The 17,046-nt window shown below is 41.4% G+C and overlaps 2 protein-coding genes across 2 annotated transcripts in view; both read left to right on the forward strand.

The window, feature by feature from the left end:
* The window catches only part of LOC146578290 (uncharacterized), a 28,475-nt gene that overhangs the window by 8,503 nt on the left and 2,926 nt on the right, over window positions 1-17,046 (forward strand). The window contains exons 3-6 of the mRNA XM_085258074.1: window positions 15,721-15,987; window positions 16,071-16,310; window positions 16,400-16,621; window positions 16,784-16,909. Coding sequence (XP_085114200.1) covers window positions 15,721-15,987; window positions 16,071-16,310; window positions 16,400-16,621; window positions 16,784-16,909 — 855 coding nt within the window. The remainder of the gene's footprint in view (window positions 1-15,720; window positions 15,988-16,070; window positions 16,311-16,399; window positions 16,622-16,783; window positions 16,910-17,046) is intronic.
* Window positions 6,430-8,100, forward strand: LOC146578291 (E3 ubiquitin-protein ligase TRIM21-like). The gene has a single exon (XM_085257915.1). The coding sequence runs from the start codon at window positions 6,430-6,432 to the stop codon at window positions 8,098-8,100; it is 1,671 nt and encodes a 556-aa protein (XP_085114041.1).

Below are 17,046 nucleotides of genomic sequence, written 5' to 3' on the forward strand. Positions count from 1 at the left end.
CTTCATACCCCTTGAAAATTTACACATTTTTTCACCTTAAAACCACAAACTTAAATGTTTTTATTTATGTTTTTAGTAATAGGCAGAGGCTAGCCTGTTTGGCACCCTGGGCAAACACTCCATTAAAAAAAGATGATCTGATGTCTTCTCTGCTTAATAAGGTAATTAAAGAAGCACTGACACATTTTTCTGTATGTTTTTACATAATTCCACCATTTCTGGTTATAGATGCAGAAACTTCATGAAATGAAAAATCTTCCTGATCACAACCTCGGTCTTTTTCTAAATGACTTCTGCATACTATTGTGAATAAAAAATGAAATCTGAGATTTGTGAAACAGTTCTTTCTGTTGTTATTTACATTTTACGAAGGCCCCCAGATCTTGTGTAACTGGGTTTGTAAAGGCAGTTGTTCAAGCTCAGCAGCCTTGCAGTGACAGTCGGTCACGGGACTTTCATAGCGATCTGAAACTGCAGCTTCCCAGTGAGAAGCTTACAGGTAAAGTCACAGGGGTCATAATTTAATAAAAAGATTTACTCAATCTAGCCTTCCCTAGTTATTGTCTGTATCCTGTAAATGTTCTTTTATGTATTTTTAATTATTTTATTTTATTGTTAAATAATCTCCTAGTCGAGTTGTGTTTGTATTTTCTTTTACATATTTTCACTGCACTGCAGCTAATTAGTGCGCTCCACCTGTTGGTGTATTTATTGGCTTTTAATGTTTCCCTCCTATAAATGATCGTATTACTGTAAAACACTTTGGGGTACTGCTGGTTTTAAATGTGCTATATAAATAAAGTTGTATTCTCTTTGTTATTTCCTGTTCTCAGAAGGAGCATTGAGCTGTTCATAGACTGCATAAACTGCAGTATTAGCAAACTGCACATATAATTTATGTCCACTCAGGACTGTATGCTTGTCTTTCCACGTTCATATGTATATTTATATTTAGTCCCATGTCTCTGTATTAATCTGTGTATCTTAATAGTTTTGTTATCATATCTCTGTTTCTACACTGATTTTATATGTTGTTTCTTGTATATTTGCTGCTATGATAACTCAGTTTCCCTCTGAGATCAATAAAGTTTCTCTGATTCTGATGAAGACGAGTGTATTAGAAACAGCTCGTCCTTGTGGAGAAGCAGCAGCGTGACGAGCTGATGATGTTAACAGGGAAGTGGTGAAGCTGAAGGTATCACTCTGCTGTCGGTCTCCAACATGACAACATGCGGACTTCATCTGTCGCTCTGCTCCTCGGTGAGTCAAACCCTCCCTTCTTCAATTCTTTATCACAGCTCCAACACACACTAAAGGTCAAAGGTAAAGAGCCTATTTTCAGCAGCTGGAAGCTCTCGCTGATAGTTTCTCTCACATGAAATCTGTTCAGATCTGTTGGTTTTGTTTCCTTAGTGAGAAGAAGTGATCACTACTTCTTTTGTTTATCTAAGGCTGGTTGTATCTGATATTTGTTTGTGTGTTTGGACACAAATCAAGTAGTGTATTTCCTGTAAGCACCTCATATTTAACTCGAGTGTATGAAGATACAGCAAATGACAGAAAACTGTTTCAACTGCATAAACTCTTTAAAATTTAGAAGTTTAACTCTGCGTTTCTCTGTCCTGTAATCTGGACTGACTCACAGAGCTGAAGCTTCATGTCGTGTCTGTAAGAGAGGAAAGTGACCTGTTTTCATCAAACATTAACCTTTACTCAGGAAACCACGGCTCCTAGCTGCATGTACCACATGTTCTCCTTATCTGCCTGTTGTAATCATCACTTCCTCTGTTCAGACCAGATTGACTGAGTCTAACTAAATGACTGAAGATAGTTGGTTTTTCAGAATTAACGTCGGATTTTCCTCATTTTCTGTATGCTTTGTTAATTTTCTGATGGCGATTTAGACGAGCGGGACTCAAACGACTGTAATGTTTACTAAACAGATTTTTCAGGTCGCTCACTCAGCAGCTGATATTGCCAAAGTCGCCTAACTTTAATCCAGTGATCTCGGTGGTTTGATGGTTCATTAACTCTGATTGCTTTTTAAATGTCTCTGTTTTACTTAGCCAGTAAGAGCTGATTGGGCCTAACCTACCTTTGCCAGCACTGGCTATGGGAACCTGCTAATGTTGGGTTTAATGTTGTGATTAGTAGAATCTGTAGTTTTTTACTTACTGAACAACTACTTAGAAACCTGCAGACGTATCCATATAAAAGAATTAGGGCCTGCAAAACAAGCAGGTCAACCCCAGCAGTTTTAACTGGTCCTGATATAAAACTGCTAGGACAGGTTACTCTCTCCTGGGAAGTTGGCTGCAGCCATGTGGATTTCTGAATGGAAGAGATCCATGTACATGCCGATTTTTTAATCATCCAATGCATTAAAAAACAATAGTCATAAATAAAGTGTTTTGGCTTGTGATTCCTAAATAAACACACTAACACTAGCTACACATTTTTAAAGGGTGCAAATCCAAGTCTCCTATTCAGTGACTCTGGTCTCCAGAGCTGAAAATAGGTTTGAGGTTCTTTTGAGAATTCTGAAGTTGATTTAGTCTAAAATGCCTGAGTTGAGAGCAGGTTCGTGTAATTTCAGAATTTCTACCTAAAAAGAAATTAAAAGGAAAAATAGTCCATTTTCCATCCCCAATATTTGAATCCAGAGAACAAGAGCAATAGAATAAACAACATCACAATGATATATGGGAATATAACAGTTAATACTAAATATTAAACATTATTGTGCAGCACATAAGATCAACAGAACACAGTGTGCTTTGAGGTAGGAGCCAAAAAGGGTGTAGTTTGTGGGTGCGATCACCCGTGTGTACACCTGTGAGCATGGACGCGCTTGTTTTTAAAAGGTTCCTTCATGTAATGATCTGCTAGAGGGTGTGGGGGGGCCACAGCCCCGTCCTCCAGGGCATGAAGCAGGTATGGAGGAGATCAAAACTCCAGACATCCAGAGGCCCCCAGAACACAAGAGACCAAGGAAGACCAACAGAGGGGCAGCCGCGCCACTGTCCCAGTAAGAGCTGAGGAGAGTCCCAGATGAGGGCTCACTCAGCAGCCGCGGAGCAGAAGCCAGGGGGGGTTGCAGTGACGCGCCCGTGAGCTCCGCCGGCAGCCAGCTGCGCCTGAGTGACCGAGCCCCAGGGCGAGAGGCCGGGGGCACCCCACCTCCGAAGTGGCCCGAGCGAGCCCCAGGCCCCGATAAGCAGCCACCAAGGAGTGAGCCGGTGTGTACCTGGACGCCCATCCCCGGACACAAAGAACCACCAACGCACTGATGTCTGAGGGCGTCTGCCACCGGATATGAACTTTTTTCAAGACAGTGAATCTTGAAACCAGAGAAAAAATAGTGAGTTTTAACTTGTTCCATTGGCAGATTTTTTTCACTTATTTCAAGCTAAAATATTTATTAGAATTCAAATTTAGACAGAAACAAAGTGAATAATATTATTTTATTATCACGTTGATGCAGCACATGGTTCAGTTAGCTTTGTATAAACATGTGTTAGAAATGTTCTTCAATCAGCTCTTTTTACTCTCATTTCACAGCCAGTACTTTTTACTTTTACTTGAGTAAAGAAGTTGAAACAGTACTTGGAGTATTTTTAACAGTAGTACTTCTACTTCAGTACACACTGTATGTACCTCCCACCCGCTGCACACAGTCACTGAGTACAGACCGGCTGATTCCTGTAAAGAGAGAGGCAGGAAGAGGCGGAGCAACAGCTGAAAAACAAGAAGCTCAACGTCATTTTGCAGAAGTGAAAGTGTGAGAGAGCAGCAGCAGAGCTGCAGTCGAGTCCTGTTTGTCTCTAAAAGAAGATTCACTGGAGTCCATCAGGTTTGTCTCAGCAACAGTGGTGAGTGCAGCTGACCACACTTCCTGCTTCTACACAAATCTTCACTCTGTTCACTTTATCAGGGCTCTAGAGCGCCACCTCATTTCTCCATGGTGCCACTTAGGCTACGTCCACACTCGCCCGGATAGATTTGAAAACAGCGCTCCGCGTCCACACTAGTGTTTTCAGTCGTTTTCACAGAGTTGTGCGTCCACATTAAGACGGCTGAAAACGCTTACGTTCCAGTCCTGCGCATGCGTGAAACGCAAGACGATTCAACCGGTCTCATTTCTGTCTGCTGCTTATTCACTTTCCGGCTGTTTGAAACGTCGCAGCAGAGGTGGAGGAAAAGCACCGAGTTTTAAAATGGACTAACAATGAGGTGGAGTTGTTGCTGCGAGTAACACAAAAGTACAAAGTTGCAAAAGCGAGAGAGAATTAAAGAATTTGAAGAAAAGCTCTGTGGAGCATGTGCAGACTGATATTCATCTTTAATAGGACTGTCAAAACTGCTGCTGTATGATGCTCTCCACTATCTTTGTTTAATTGGTCACATGCCTGCATCACATGACTAACATGCATCATCGTTTTAGAAAGTCTCTGTTTTCACTCTTCACTGTGACACAAACGCACCGTCTCCAAATTATTTACTTTCCAGCTGTTTGAATCGTCGCAGCAGAGGTGAGCAGCGTGATAGGAGTGGATGTAGCTGTGGGTAATGAGAAAAGATGAAAAGAACGATTGATAACTTTTTCGTTAAGGCCGGTGCTCTGACACGGAGCCATCAACCTCTCAGTGTCTAACACTGGTCTGCAGACGGCATCAGATAATGAGCCACATTAGATGGACTCTGAGCCCACTGACAGTAAAAGGGTGAAGTGTAGACATTTGGAAGAGAGCGGCCTGACCAGTTTCTCTGACTATGATACTGTAAAGCTGACAACATGATGCATTTACTGTGGTGAGTGTGCAAAGACCATGGCAGGTGTTGTGCCAAGGTAGGGATCCCCAACAGGATCTGTTTCCCTGCATCAGGAACATCGGCTGGGCAGGGAAAGCGGACCCAACGCACTCCGCCTCCATCACGACCAACTAGACGTGGAAGGAGTGATGTTTTAGTGACAACATGAAAGATGAGTGTGACCGTTCAGTTTGTGGGTTACAACAGAAAATGATACATTTATTGTTCTCGTGTGTTATCGGACGGGATCATTTTAACAAACCAAGGACATTTTCCTGATAATTATCTGTATCCTCCTGTAACTTTACTGTTTAAAGAGCTAAAACCTCCAACATTTCAGGATCAATAAGTCCTTATAAGACGTGTTTGTGAGCTAAAAATCAAGAATGTGGGATACTGTTTGTCTGTGTCAGCCAAACAACTTCACATCTTTGTAACGACTGTTAAAAAGATGTTCATCCTGTTGATCCTGTTCATCTGGACGCTGCACTGTACAGCAGACACGACGTTGTTCAGTTTGTGTTTCAGATGAACCAGTTTGTGTCTGAGTGTGTTGCTGGGTCTCCACCAGTTACTCTGACAACTGAAGGTTCAAGATTTTTATTTTGACATTTGCACACAGGACCAACAGTCCATGCACAGTGGAATACTTGTGCAGAGCTTTCCAAGTCAAATCACACTTTAACAATATAAAGACAGAAAAAGCAGAAGGATAGAAATGAAGTCCGGAGTAGGGTAGTCGTACTATTTTCTATATACAAAGAAAAAGAAGAAAATGTACAGAGAGTGTGTAGTTCTCTACCTCTTATCGCACTCACAGTGTTGCACATTTGTTCCACAGATCTGTTTCACAAGTCTGTTGTGAGTGTATTGCCCGATGGTCAGTGAACCGATGATACATTCAAAGTGAGGTTAAGTAGTGCTGTGTTATTTTAAGTGTTCAGTGTGTTTTTGTTTGCCGTCAGTCTGACAGTTGTGGGGAAGAAGCTGTTGAAGAATCGTGTTCTGTGTGTGATGCTGCTGTCCGCTCTGTTGTGTCTGAGATTCTATGTGCAGCTTTGTATGTGCAGGTCCATGGATGCAAGTGTTGTTCCCATAATCCTCTCTGCAGACTTTCTGACTCTGCAGAGCCTTCCTCTCTGTCTGTGTAGTGTTTCCATACCAGACAGTGATGCCTGCGGTGAGGATGCTGTCTATCAGTCCTCTGCAGGCCTGGGTGAGAGGGTGGTGGTTCATGCCAGCTTTCCTGAGCAGCCGAATGAAATAAAGCCTTTGCTGGGCTTTTTTCACAGTTGCTGTAGTGTTGAGAGTCCAGCTCAGGTCTGATGTAACCTGCAGTCCCAGGAATCTGTGGCTGTTTGCCCTCTCCACCTCCGTCCCTTTGATGATAAGAGGCTGCAGGGGAGGGAGTTCTTCCAAAAGTGCAGTATTCATTCCTTGGTCCGTGTTGAGGATGAGGTGAAGAAGCTTCTGTGATGAAAAGAAACTTAAAGAAGTCCAGACGCTTTTCTCTCCAAGCTCCTCAGACTACTGACGCTTGTTTCTCTCTTTGTAAAATGAAATTTAAAGTGAATTTTGAATCAAATGTTTCTCTTCTTTCTCCCTCAGAGTGCAGACATGTCTGCTGCCAGCAATCTGCGATCTGAAGATCAGTTTCTGTGCTCCATCTGTCTGGATGTGTTCACTGATCCAGTCTCTACACCATGTGGACACAACTTCTGCAAAACCTGCATCAGTCAGCACTGGGACATGAATGTCATCTGTCAGTGTCCCATGTGTAAAGAGACTTTCTACACTCGACCTCAGCTGAGGGTCAACACCTTCATCTCTGAGATGGTTGCTCAGTTCAGACGTGAAGCTCAGCAGAAAGCCAGCAGCAGCAGCTCAGAGCAACAAGCTGCCAAACCAGGAGAAGTTCCCTGTGACGTCTGCACTGGAACCAGACTGAAGGCCCTGAAGTCCTGCCTGGTGTGTCAGACCTCCTACTGTCAGACCCACCTGGAGCCTCATCTGACACTGAAAGGCCTGAAAAGACATCAGCTGGTTGATGCTGTGGAGAACCTGGAAGGCAGGATGTGCACGAAGCACGATAAACTCCTGGAGCTGTTCTGTAAGACCGACCAGACATGTGTCTGCATGCTCTGCTCTGTTTTAGAGCACAAGAACCACGAGTTTGTTCCTCTGAGAGAAGAATATGAAGGAAAGAAGGCAGAGCTGGAGAAGACAGAGGCTGAGATTCAGCAGATGATCCAGAAGAGACGACTGAAGATTCAGGAGATCACAGAGTCGGTGAAGATGAGTAAAGATGCTGCAGACAGACAGAAAGCAGAAGGTGTTCAGGTCCTCACGGCTCTGATGGAGTCTGTTGAGAGACGCCTGAAGGAGCTCATGAAGGAGATCGAAGACAAACAGGAAGCTACAGAGAAACAGGCTGAAGGTCTCATCAAAGATCTGGAACAGGAAATCTCTGAGCTGATGGAGAGAAGCTCTGAGGTGGAGCAGCTCTCACGCTCTGAAGACCACCTCCACCTCCTCCAAAGCTTCTCCTCCCTGAAAGCTGCTCCACCCAGCAAGGACTGGACAGAGGTCAGAGTTCATCCACCATCATATGAGGGGACTGTGGGGAGAGCTGTGGCTCAGCTGGAGGAGACAGTCTGGAAACCCATGAAGAAGAAGCTGTTTGAGGCTGAGCTGCAGAGGGTGCAGCAGCATGAGGTGGATGTGACTCTGGATCCTGATACAGCTCATCCTAACCTCATCCTGTCTGATGATGGAAAACAAGTTTATCATAGTGATGTGTGGAAGAAACTTCCAGACAACCCAGAGAGATTTTCTCAGTGTCCTTGTGTTTTAGGAGAGCAGAGTTTCTCTTCAGGCAGATTTTACTTTGAGGTTCAGGTTAAAGGAAAGACTAAATGGGATTTAGGAGTGTCCACAGAGTCGATCAACAGGAAGGGAATAATCACACTGAGACCTCAGGATGGTTTCTGGACTGTGTGGCTGAGAAATGGAAATGAGTACAAAGCTTGTGCTTCCCCTCTAGTCCCCCTCTGTCTCCATCCTGGTCCTGAGAAGGTGGGGGTGTTTGTGGATTATGAGGAGGGTCTGGTCTCCTTTTATGATGTAGGTGCTGCAGCTCTGATCTACTCCTTTACTGGCTGCTCCTTCACTCACAAACTCCACCCATTCTTCGAACCCTGTTTCAATGATGGAGGTAAAAACTCTGCACCTCTGATCATCTGTCCTGTCAATCAAACTGATCAACGACTGATTTTATTGGATGAATGATTGATTTTTCTTGAAGGGAACAAATGAACATATTGAGTGTAAATCCTCTACAGTCTCCATGTTTCTATAGAATCTGATCATCAGGACTCTGATTCACACTTTGATTCTCATGGAGTTTGATTTGAACAGAAGAAAAGTTGAATCAGGAAATGTTCCCACTGATGGAGACTCGAGCTGAAGAGCAAATATCAGAGAACAAATGTCCAAAAGCTTCATTTCCAATAAAGTTTGTTCAATGCTTTGAGTGAATCCAGACTCATGTGTGGCTGTTATACGGAGCATCAGAGTCCAGCTGAGTTATGTTGGATACAAACTGCTTATTTTGGCTCTGTGAGGAGTTTTGTTCACTGAAAACTGATGAGACGGATAATATTCAAAGAACTCTGTAGAGATTCATGCATCCATGTTCTCCACCTGCAGGTGTGGAGGAGAAAGGTGGAGCACAGACTGCTGCATCCTTCCAGTCACATCATTTTGATGATTATATTTGCATGTTGTGATGATTTGGGTTAAAGACAAACAGAGTTGAACGGCTGCAGTCACAGCATGAAGACGATGCTGAAGCTGAGCTGTCAGTGAACATGTTTCACTGTGATTTGATTTGAAGAATAGAAAGTGTGTGTGGCTGCTGACAGCTGCAGTCTCTGCTAGTCTGCATAACACACACACAACTTTCCCCCTGAGGCAACGATGCAGCAACAACACAAAGAACAGCTGCAGACACACACACACACTGTTAAAGAACACTTTACTGTTTAAGGCAGAATTCCTCAGTAACAATGATTTGAGTCTACTGTGTCTACTGTGGTTTCCAACATACAATCTACTGAAACATGTTTTTCTTTCTGCCGTACAAACTATTTGATCACAACATCTTTGCTTTTTTCCTCCAATCGTTTATTCTGATTATTTTATTTAGTTTAACTAAGAAAAGCTTAAAATTTAACTCTTAACCTGATTTAAACGTTTAATTTCTCATTAACTCAGACTTTTAATTTATTTCCTTGTTTAATGTATTATTTCTTTATCCTTGTTTAAGTTTTGCCGATCCTTTCTGTGTAACCTGTTTAATCTGACCTTTGACCCTTTAATTTTAACTTAACAGTACTCTTGTTTTGACCTTTGACCTCTTTATTCCTTATAACCAAATAAACCCTTTTATCTGATATTTTCACCTTATTGATTGATTATATATATCTATTATATTTTCTCACCTTATTTTGACCTTTGACCTATGTCCTTGTTAGCCTTGATCTTCCTTCATCAAACGTGAAATTTCTTTCACCTTTGAACTTAAAGCTTAAATCAAACCTTTGTTAAAAAGCTTCTTACCAACTTGTAATTCCAACTCTCTGCATTAAACACGTATCTTATCATATAAACACTGGATCACTGAGAGAACTTTAGGCAGAACCAAATGAAGCAGCTGACCTCGTCAAACTCACAGCGACAGTAACTGACAGTGAATTATTTTAATCTTCTTCATTGTATTTGTTAGAAACATTTATTTTCCTTTAATTGGACTTTGGTTAAGTTCAATCCGATGTATTAACCGACCTTTGAGGTGAAGTGCAGCTGCGAAGAACGCTACGGCAGGCAATGAGGTGCGTTTAATGTCGCTCTGTTAATTTGAGCGTCCATAAATTGAATGTCTTATTTTTTCTTACTTTATTATTGCTAATTTATTGGAGAATTAGGCCATTTAATTAAGATAGATTTTATGTTGTTGGTGGTAAAGATCTGGATGGATGTTTTATTTTATTTTGTGTTTCTATTTTTCAGTTTTACTTTTCAAGACTTGGTGAATTGCCTTTTTCTACTTTTTGTTTAGTTTTGTTAAAATTAGCAGCAGTGAGAAGTGTTGTTGTCGGTCTTGAATATATTTGATGTAGCCCATACTGTTAAGGTAAGTGTCATGTTTTTAGTTGTTAGTCTGATGAAGAATCTTTTATTTTTCTCCAAAAGTTGATTGTGTTTATCTGGACATAGTGTTTTTCAGGTCCAGCTGAATGCAGGTTTCCCCAGTCTTATACGTGTCAGGAGCATCAGCACAGCTGAAATGCATTTTTCCTAAGCACCGCGTCTCTGTGGCTTTTAAACCCCAAAACATGCTAAAACAAAAATGGGTCCACCCCAAGGATGGGGTCCCCCGGTGTAGTAACCTCGTTTCTTCGAACATCGACGTTCATTCAGGAAACCACAGCTGCTAGTTGCACTCACCACACGTTTGTCTTATCTGCCTATTATGTATCCTTCACTTCCTTTAATAAGAGCAAGTTTTCCACTATAAACACAGAGTCTAACAAAAGACTGGAGACTGTTTTGGTCATTTCCCTCAGAGTTTGTATGTTTTGTTGTTTTTCTGGTGATGAGCTTCAAACAGCAGCAGATTGAGACTCAAATAGAACCTAATAAAATCAGTGAAGCTATTCATTGCTCATGTCATCCATCAGGGAGTTACTTTAATATCATTACATTGTTTGCTTTTAGTAAATGTGGAAATTGAATATGAATTCATTTTATGTTTTTCTTTTCTTTTTTATTTCTTAATACCTAACTGCTGCACCTGTACTGCCCGTATCTCTGCAGATATACTGTATAGCCACTCAAAACTGATGTTCAGATAGAGGGTGGGAGCCGCCTGTTTTCTCTCTCCACTATAATCCCTGACAATTTTATTAGTTTGGGCGACCTTTACATGTCGGTTGTTGGGATCACAGCAGAGTTAGAACAGAGGGGACATGGTGTTTGTTAAATGTCCGAATGGCCCAGGTGGAAGAAGCTGTTAGTGAATCTGGAGATGTGGGACCTGAGGTACCAACATACAACACTGTAAAAAATGACAGATGCCACCAAAGAGTCACAGAAGGTCTTCAAAGCGCTCCCTGGACTCCAAATGACCTCAGCCGCCTCAGCAACTGCGTTTTCTAAGGACAGCGCTAGCAAACGCTCTCCGCTTGCGAGTGAAAAAGAAAAAACACCCCTTCCCTTCCTTATTCATGTTGAAGTGTACCATGTCCACCAATCAAAAAATGATATGGCAACATGAGGCGTTTGGTTGTTTAGGAAGAGGGAGAAGTTTTAGGAGTGACACCAATGAGAGAGAGAGAGCGAAAGAAAGAGAGAGAGCGAGTTTTCACATGTGAGAGATTAGTGACGTTTAGTGTGTTTGGAGGCTGTAGTTAGTGTGTTATGCAGTTATTGGGTTTTTGTGAGTTATACTAGTGAATGTCACAGGTGCTCCTGCTGTCAGACCTTGTGGTGTTCTCCTCTGTTTTATAGTGGACAGGACCTATTCTTTGGGAGTTGCATGAATACTTTGTGTGCCTTCTTATTTGATGCAACACACCTGATTGTTCTGTAAATAGTTTGAAATGATTGTGCAAAAAATCTGAGGCCTTGGCTGCATTTTGGGGTAAATAGCAACATTTTACTTTGTTGTTTGCATCATTTGTAAAAATGTATAATTTCTATTTGCATTTCAAGTTATGAAAGGTATTCATTAAACATGTTTATGTTTTAACTGTTTTCCACTCAGAGTATACAAAAGGTTGAAGATACTATTACATACGGAGAGAACTCCACACCGGGTGTAGGCTTGCATGACTAAGAAACTATTTGAGGCAATTTTGTGGAGTTTGAGGTTGGACTCGGCTGCACATGTGTGCTTAAGCCGATCGATGCACTCAAAAAAATAATTCATTGGATGAACTTAATTTCATCTTGCCACCTATATTCCATCTAATCATGTTATATCAATCCATCTTGATTGTGTTGTTTCAACACTAAATATGTTTGTAAGTGTAACATAATTTAAACATTAACATTCAGTTAATTTGATTTTTATTCAGTTAACATGTTTGTACCAAGTTAGTGTAATTAAAATTCATGTTATATTGTTTAAACACCTCGGCACATCAAAAGTCAGTCTTGTTACATGAACTAGTAAAATATTTGTTTGTTACACCAATGTTAATCTTGTTGAATGAACAAATGTAATTTATGTCTGTAGTACTTACACCAATCATGTTTCAGTTAGTGTTTGTATTGCTTATGTAAACATTACTTTTAATTAAATTAATGAAACATACATAAATGATAACTTGCAAAACCATCTCTTTTATTTTGCTTGAACATTCTTAAAACAGTTGGCAGGATCCCAGTCCAGCCTAGCTTTCTCCCCTTTAACCATCTCATACTAAGACCACAGAACTTCCAGATGAAGACATGCTGACTGAAAGAAAAAATACAATAAAATAACCCTAATAATAAAAATGAAATAAGTCTGTTGAATAGTTTGCAGACAAAAAATATTATCCCCAAAGCAACTTTCGTAAAATGTAGTAAAATATGCATTGCAAACAACAATATGAATTTTAACACAATTTAAAGCTCAGACATAACATTCAACATTACTATAACATTACATCATTACTATGTTGCTTGCATACATTAGTCCTCCTTTTAATCAGGCTGTATCCATTAATAGTGACTTTATGCTATTTAACGTGTGGAGAAAACATTCAATTTTGATTATAACTGCTCCACTCAAACAATTTGTGAAAACCAGTGTGCATTTGCCTTTGTAACAATTGCCATCTGGCAAAAATCAGTGTTTACACTTCAAGTGTATAAGACTTTAAGTTATGAACGAACAATCTTTGTGTAATAGCCACAGAGCAAACCATATAGTTTATATGAACATAAAACTATGTTCAATGCAATATTTGCATTGCAGAAACCTTGAAAAAAAATATCTGGCTTGCCTGAGTCTGTTTCAAGCTCATTCACCCCATTAGCTTGTTTTTTAGGAACTGTGCCTTGGATGACAACCTCTGTCCATCCAGCTTCATGATAATCTTTTGCAAGACTTCAAAAGTGCATTTGAGCTCCGGTGGGTAGCTTAGGTTCAGACAGTATATCAGTCCAAATAACAGAGCACAAGCAATTGCAATGCTCCTCAAACCAGTGAGAACCTCCACGCCTTCAATCAGGACACCGATGTTCTCTGGGTCATCTCCAGGCTCCGCACCCTCCAGATGTATGACATACACTCCCATCACAGTTTGTTCCATGGCTTCAGTGTTGGCCTCAGTGTTCTGTGACGTAAAATATAATAATACATTTGTTTGAGTCTACTCATGCACTTTGTCACATGAGTAGAAGTAATCAACAACTTTTTATTCATTTTTATTCTTATGAGCACGAGAGAGAGAGGGTACACAGTCACTAAAGATAAATAGCACAGCATTTAGTTGAATAGACGTTAAAAGAGAAGGTGTTTCAACAGCTGTTGTCTGCACCCTTGACACAGGAGAACAGAAGACTTCACCACCAGGACCTCCCCACCAACTGGGTGTCACCAACTTTCTCACAACACCTAACTGTAGTGATGGCCAAATGAAGCTTTCCGAAGCACTGAAGCTTGTATTGAAAAACGGTTCATTACTCGAAGCTTTTCAACACAGTCCTCTCCGGTGACATCTGGTGGTGAAAATTTTGAAGAGCAGCTTGAATCTGCAAAATAAAACGGACTGCTCAATTATCACTGCTCACTCAAGAGTGGAGTTCTCTCTGATATTGGGCCACCGTTCCGTTGCTTTGAACATGTAATTGGTTTTGTTTACTCGATTGGGGGGCTGAAAAAAATGTAATGCGTATTTGCGTAATACATTTTGATCAATAAACTTTCCCTATTTAAACATGCACTATGGTGTGGCCTTTCTTTGCTCATAACTCCTTGATGTTGGTAAATACAATAAGTGAGCAATATATATAATATACATATGATAATGCACAACACATTATGGAGTATGCCCCTGCTGTGGAGTCCTGCCTCCATCTACTTGTCATTTAATCACAGCTGGACAGGTTCATACAAAATATTAGATGAGGCCAATTGTCCTATACATATTTTTGACCTAGGGGTGGGATTGATTGTGAACTGGAAAGGGAAAATGCTTAGGAAGCTGAGTACGGCTGCATCGTCACTGATTTGTAGAATCATTTTGATTCGATACAGGATCCGATTCAATTTGATTGGAATCTGGAAAGTTTTGCCTCAGTCAGAAATATTACAATTCTGATCATTTAACAGTATATATCCATAATTTCGTATCTATTAAAAGAAAGCTGACACATGTGAGACTTAATTAGAGATGTAAACAGAGAGTTATGAAACCTGCAGCTGCAGAAGCCAGCGAAGAAAAAAGAGGCAAACACAGCGCGGACCCGACGACACATCAAAATCTGACTCTGACGCGTCGGGTCCGCGCTCTGTGTTCACGTTTGTATGCAGAATCCGTAAACCTGCTCCCAGTTACTGTTTTAGCTGCATGGTGTTTGACGACATGTTGTGAGGTTTAACCTGAGATGCTGGCGTTTCAGGCATAATAACGTTAATTTACAAATCGACACAGGATTGTAATGAATCAATATCACTTTATTCAATTTAGCATGGATTGTAATCAGAAAGGCGATAATCAAAACCCACCCCTAATCAAGAACTTGCAAAGTAAAAACATGATCAATGTAAGGTAGCCCTTTTGTTATTTACATTTAAAAAGAGGATTAGTGTTACTGTGCACTGGCTGAGTCTGTTTCTTTTCTTAGAAATAGTTTCTCCTGCCCTGGAGAAAATCCACTTGCATGGAACAGAAGAGGCTGTGGAGTGCAGGAACCACACTGCAAGCTGGTAGATATGCAGGTATTCCTGGGTCCTGCAGACTATCACCTAAAAACAATAAACAAAATGATTTTCTAAACTGTAGCAATGTCATGTACGTATAGTGTCAAATACATTTTTGTAGTCTTCATCAGCTTTAATTCACATGGAAGTGTTCCTAAAGTCATATGCTGTAATGATATTTACATTATGAAAACATGATTTTGGACATTTCAAGTTTTTCACTTCGGCAGATAAAATGAATTGAGCAAAATCAACTCAAAATATTTCCACACGCCAGAACGTCCTCTCTTCCTCGCTGGCTCCATATCTGTCAGTGGAATGATCACCTCTTCGCTCTCTGTCACCATCAACACACTCCACGAATCCCGTGGATGATTCACTTCCTTATATCCGTTTGAATCAGGTACCGAAGCAGTTACGTGCGTAATGAAGCTTCGGACGTCACTGGTCACGTGACTTTTGCCAAACGAAGCAAGCCTCGACACAGTGCTTCTGAACCAGTGTGTTGTTTTTTTCGACACACGCTCCGGAGCGTCAGCTTCAAGCGGGCCATCACTACCTAACTGTGACCTACACAGATAACCAGTGTGCAGCTTTGAAATATAACATCCAGAGTCTATGTGACAAATGGCTAAACAAGTGCCATCATAGCAGGGTGAAGGGTGAACATGGTAACATAGAAGATGCTCTCCCAGGCCTATTACTGCCTTCTGGTCATAATGTCCACTCTCTTTCAGTGACCTCTCACCTTTAATATCCTATGACCTTCATTGACCTCTGACTTTCAGTGACCTCTGACCTCCTGTTGCAGGTGTGTGTGTGCTGCTGCTGTCTTCACTGACTGTTTGTGCAGGTGAGTAGATGAAGTGCACCATGGTCCAGGACAAACACTGAGTGTAAACACTGATAGAAACTGTCCGTCTGTCCTCCAGTCTCTCTGAGCGTCAGTCCAAACCTTCAGCAGTTCTTCACAGCAGCCTCAGTGTCTCTGACATGTGAAGGTCAGCTGGGCTCTGATGGATGGACGGTGAAGAGGGACACAGGAAGTGGGACTGAGTCATGTGGAGCAGGTGGGCGGGGCTTTGGGAGGTTCAATGGTTCATCCTGTTTGTTTGATGAGTTCGAGCCAATCAGTGGAGTTTACTGGTGTGAAGATGAAGCTGGAGAGAAGAGTGAAGAAGTCAACATCACTGTATCAGGTAATGAAGTCATTCATTTCATCATCAGACTAACAGCACACTGTTATACCACCGCTACATCACTCTGTGGGTCTTTTCTTCAGATAAACATGTGATCCTGGAGATCCCTGCACTTCCTGTGAGGACAGGAAGTGATGTCACTCTACGCTGTAAGAAGAAAACTGGTGGCACAGCTGCAGCTTATTTCTACTTTAATGGACGTCTTGTTAGACCTAAATCAGAGAAACTCATCACCATTAACGTGCAGCAGTCTGATGAAGGTCTCTACTGGTGTTCTACTGATGAGTTTGGATCATCTCCTCAGAGCTTTCTGAGGGTCAGAGGTCAGAACACTGACATCACTTCCTGTTTAAAGCCAATCTGCTGAGCTGATGATAAACTGACTGAACCAGCTTCCTCATCTCTCCTGCAGGTCCTTCAACCACAGCCTTGTTTACAACAACAAAAGAAGCAACAACAACCATAACGTCACTCACAAACACTCATATCTCCTCTTCTTCTACCCTTCTTTCTCCTCCCCCTTCTCCCTCTCCCCCCTCCTCCCTCATATTCCCAATTGTAGCTGCTATAGGTTCCCTGGTGCTATTGGTTCTGGTTCTGTTTGTACTTCATCTTCTGTGGAAGAAACGCACAGGTATGGCGTCTGTCTCAAATTTTCATCCAAAGTCATCATGTTGGACACATCAAGACAGCCTCCATCAGCGTTTCTATTTTTAGAACACTTAGAAAGTAGATTCAGACTAAAACTCCACAGACACAAATACTAGTATTCTTTCAGATCACTTCATCTTTGCAGGGAGATACCAGTCAGCTCCAGTAAATGATGTCACCTATGCTGAGGTCACCAGTAGAGCCTGGACCAATAAGACTCCAGCCAGCGAACCTGAAGTACTTTACTCCAGTCTGAGGACAAACACTGCAGGTACACATTCACCTGTGTTCTAGCGAGGGACATCAATGAGAGATAAACCCAAAAGTAGTTTTCATCGGGCTTGTAAAATGTGGTCAATGAAACAATGAGAATCTTCTTCTCACATTTATCAAACTAGTGTTTTGAAA

Source organism: Mchenga conophoros, linkage group LG3, assembly GCF_057382185.1.
Source record: "Mchenga conophoros isolate Kocher_MC1m ecotype Shallow Benthic linkage group LG3, M_conophoros_male_GT1.1, whole genome shotgun sequence".
NCBI lineage: Eukaryota > Metazoa > Chordata > Actinopteri > Cichliformes > Cichlidae > Mchenga > Mchenga conophoros.